The sequence below is a fragment of the Scaptodrosophila lebanonensis genome, unplaced genomic scaffold, assembly GCF_003285725.1.
Source record: "Scaptodrosophila lebanonensis strain 11010-0011.00,11010-0021.00 unplaced genomic scaffold, SlebRS2 tig00000001-arrow-pilon, whole genome shotgun sequence".
NCBI classification, from domain to species: domain Eukaryota; kingdom Metazoa; phylum Arthropoda; class Insecta; order Diptera; family Drosophilidae; genus Scaptodrosophila; species Scaptodrosophila lebanonensis.
Window position 1 is genome coordinate 4071779 of NW_022060529.1, and position 3442 is coordinate 4075220.

The 3442-nt window shown below is 44.0% G+C and overlaps 1 protein-coding gene across 1 annotated transcript; it reads right to left on the minus strand.

The window, feature by feature from the left end:
* Nucleotides 1-239: 239 nt before the first annotated feature.
* On the minus strand, nt 240-2225 carry LOC115634611. Its single transcript, XM_030532461.1, has 4 exons — nt 2166-2225; nt 1332-1487; nt 546-1270; nt 240-489 (listed from the first exon to the last, which is right to left on the minus strand). The coding sequence occupies exons 1-4, from the start codon at nt 2223-2225 to the stop codon at nt 240-242; spliced, it is 1191 nt and encodes a 396-aa protein (XP_030388321.1).
* Between the last annotated feature and the right edge of the window lie 1217 nt (nt 2226-3442).

The window sequence follows — 3442 nt, forward strand, 5'->3', positions numbered from 1 at the left end:
GGTTAATTAAGCGCCTCACGGCCAAAAACATAATTTAAAGTCATTTATCAGTTGACGAAATGACGGCTCGTCGCTTTTAGAATGTAAATTGAGGATGTCTGTGGCAATCTAGATGGGGAGGCGTACTCATAGATCTACTCGTATTTCGGGAACTGGCAACTGGCAACTGACCCCACGGCCAACACAATATACTCTGATAGATTCATTTTGTGCTCTGTTTATTAAAGGTGTCAGTTGATTCACTGATGCTTGCCCAATGGGTTGCCCAGCCAAGGGTAGACTTCAGGACACTTGTCGCATACGCTCATGTAGCGCTCCTCGCCCGTGGAGAGTTTCTGGACATTGCAGCTGAATGGCTCGCAGGTAGACTTAGGCTTTTCCTCACATGATTTAAATGGCTTGCCCAAGGACGGATTTCTAACGTACTCCAACATGCGTGAGATTGACGTCAGGTAGACATCTGGCATTGTGGTCAAGTGGTTAAGGAATCTAGAGACATTGAAATCTTGAAGTAATTGTCGGAGACAGTCCGAAGCAAGACTTACTTCTTGAGAGCTGCAAAGTGATTAGCGCCGCGGGCAAACCAAGCGGCATGCAGATATATTCCGAAAGGTGCACGATTTCCTTTATAATGGCGGTTGAAATTCTCCAGCATCCACTCAAATAACACATCAACATTGTCCTCGGGTGGATAGACACAAGCATCGAACATGGAACACTTGTAGCCTTCAGTATCGGTCCATGTAACCATGGGATCGACCCACATTCCGGGAAAGGATGCGGTGGGACAGGGTCCGATTTGACAGTCCTGAGACGACAAATAATCCAAAGTATAGGGCCACATGGGAGGGTTCGTGTGCTGCTGCGTGGGCCAGGAGCTGTCGTAGGTCAAGCCCAGATTCTTTGCTGCTTGGAAGGTATTGTTGCCCGAAATTTGCAGGAAAGGCAATCGCATGCCGTGCACGCTCTTCGGATCGACCTTGGCAAAGGCTTCAAGTATTGTCAGCTGATCGCCAAACTCTTGCTCGATAGTCGAAACATTAGCCTCACGCCAGTAATCTGTACCATCACCGTGGGTTACGGAGTGCAAAGCGATCTCGTGACCTTCATTGTACAGCGCATTCACACGCACATAGTCGGTGTATTCGTGCGATAGGAAGAAAGTTGCAGCTGCGGAGCAGTTGTCCGGGTTGACAAGACCTTCGAAAAGTAGCTCGTATTGAGCATAGTTGACGGCATTGACCGCATCATCAAAGGTCACCGTCACAATCTGAGAAACAATAAGAGAGTGTCAGTTTAATTGCAAGACCTACATGGAGCTGATTTCAAACCTGTGGTATCTCCTGTTCCTTGCCCTTAAACTTTTGTTTTGGCAGTACGACTCCTGAACAGCGGCAATCGGGAAGCTTGCACTTGGCTTCTGTGCAGAGTTCCGCCTTTTTCAGTTCCAGTTTTTTCTGCTTTTGCTTTTTCTCCTGTTGCTTCTTCTGCTCTTTCTTCTTTGGCACACTCTTTTTCACCTCTTTCTTTTTGAGTTCTTTATCCTCCATTTCCTTCTTTTCAGGCTCTTCTTTCTCAACTTCTTCGCTGTGCAATTCCTTCTTATCTTGTTCATCCTTCTGCTCTTCTTCCTTTTCTAGTTTTTCCTTTACTGGTTCTTTTTCTTGCTTCTTCTTTTCTTCCTCTGGCTTCTGTTTCTTCAGGTCCTGCTTTTCCGGTTGTGTTTTCTCTAGCTCCTCTTGTTCTTCTTTGTCGGCTTCCTTCTCCTTATCCTTTTCACTTCTTACGCTCTTTGGCTTGTTGGCCTTTCCGTCTTCCTGCTTCTTCTCGTCTTCGTTTTCCTGTTGTTCCTTTTTCGGTTCTCCTTTTTCCTCTTCCTTCTCCTTCAGTTCCTCGTTTTCCACTTCTTCAGCACCCAGCTTTTCCTTTTCTGGCTGTGGTTTTGGCTCTTGCTTATCATCTTTCTTCTCCGCTTGTATTTTCTCTAGTTCTTTTTTCTCTGGTTTCTTGTTCTCTTCTTTCTTCTTATCTAGTTCTTCATTGTCCTGTTCCTTATTCTCCGATTCATTTTTTTGAATATCTAGCTCCTCCAGTTCTGCCTTGTCTCCTTCATTCTCGTTATCCTTGTCACTCCTTGCGCTCTTTGGCTTGCTGGCCTTTCCTGCTTCGGTGAGCAGGATGACACTCAGAAGAAGCCCAAATACTAGAATCGTTGCGTATTTCATGCTGGAACGTTTTTTGCGTCTCCATGCGCCGTCGAAGATGACGGGCTTTTTATAACTTTGGCTAGAATTGCGGGAAATTATCTTATCAAGAGTTGGAACATGTTCTAGTTGTCGAACACTCATGCGACTTTTGACAAAGGTGCGCTTATTTATTTGGCAATTTTCTTGTCCGTATTGACAAAAATCATTAATTTGATAATTAGCGATCGCAGTCTATTTATGTTGAAGTCAGAAAAAAGGAAGGAAAAAGTGCAAAATAGTGAAATATTAACGGAAGCAGCTGATTCGATGAACATGCCATATCCTAGTTCCAATATATGGCCAATTCAGCTCATGTAACAAATATGTAAAATGTCACATATATTTGATGAATAAATTTAAAAACAGGAATATGCTACCATTATTGAAAATCATAAGAAAAAACTATCCAATAATTATGGCATTTGAGAATGATTCCTTCGCATAACTATAATAAATAATTGAAATGTTCATGAGCATGAAAGATAATTTTTGCATCGTACTCCCATTCCGACTCTCAACAATGCTGAGGACTTCTTTTGCCCTTCAGTCCGAATGAAGTCGGTAACTACAATTGATAATTTCAACAATCGTTTTCGAAAACTTTCAATTACCCATTGGCAAACAACAAAACTTGCCTCATTAGCATAGCAGAACTTAACAGCTGAGATTTTCGTTCGACTATGCTCCTACTCGTACAAGTATAGTAAGTGGAAAACTTTTCATGCCAAAGCAGGGGTAGATCTAGCAAGATGGCATAAGCTGTAACAGCAAATTATGACAGGCAACAAATGCACTTGAAACCGTAAACAAGTGCTCGAAAGTTTTGTGGCACGACAAAAACTCTTAAAACAAAGCCACGCGCCGCACCCAAATCCGAGACCCAGTCCGTGTTAGCACCCACATCAACATCCACATCAACATCCGGACCGCAAAGTGCGACCCCAACTTTTGGCTACGTGCCTGCGCAGCTCGCAGCCAATCAGACAAAGGTGCTGGAGGCGGGGGCACCAAGGGGTCAAAACTATTGAAAATCGGCGAACACAACCGTCAAAAAGTCAATAGTCGGCAGGCGAGCATCGAAATTGAAAAATCAAATCTTTAAGTCCTCATAGTCGTCGGTCAATCTTCAGTTTCCTATTTCCAGTGGCCAGTTGTGCCGCGAACAGCGGCCAACAGGAGAATGAAGCGCAGCCCGC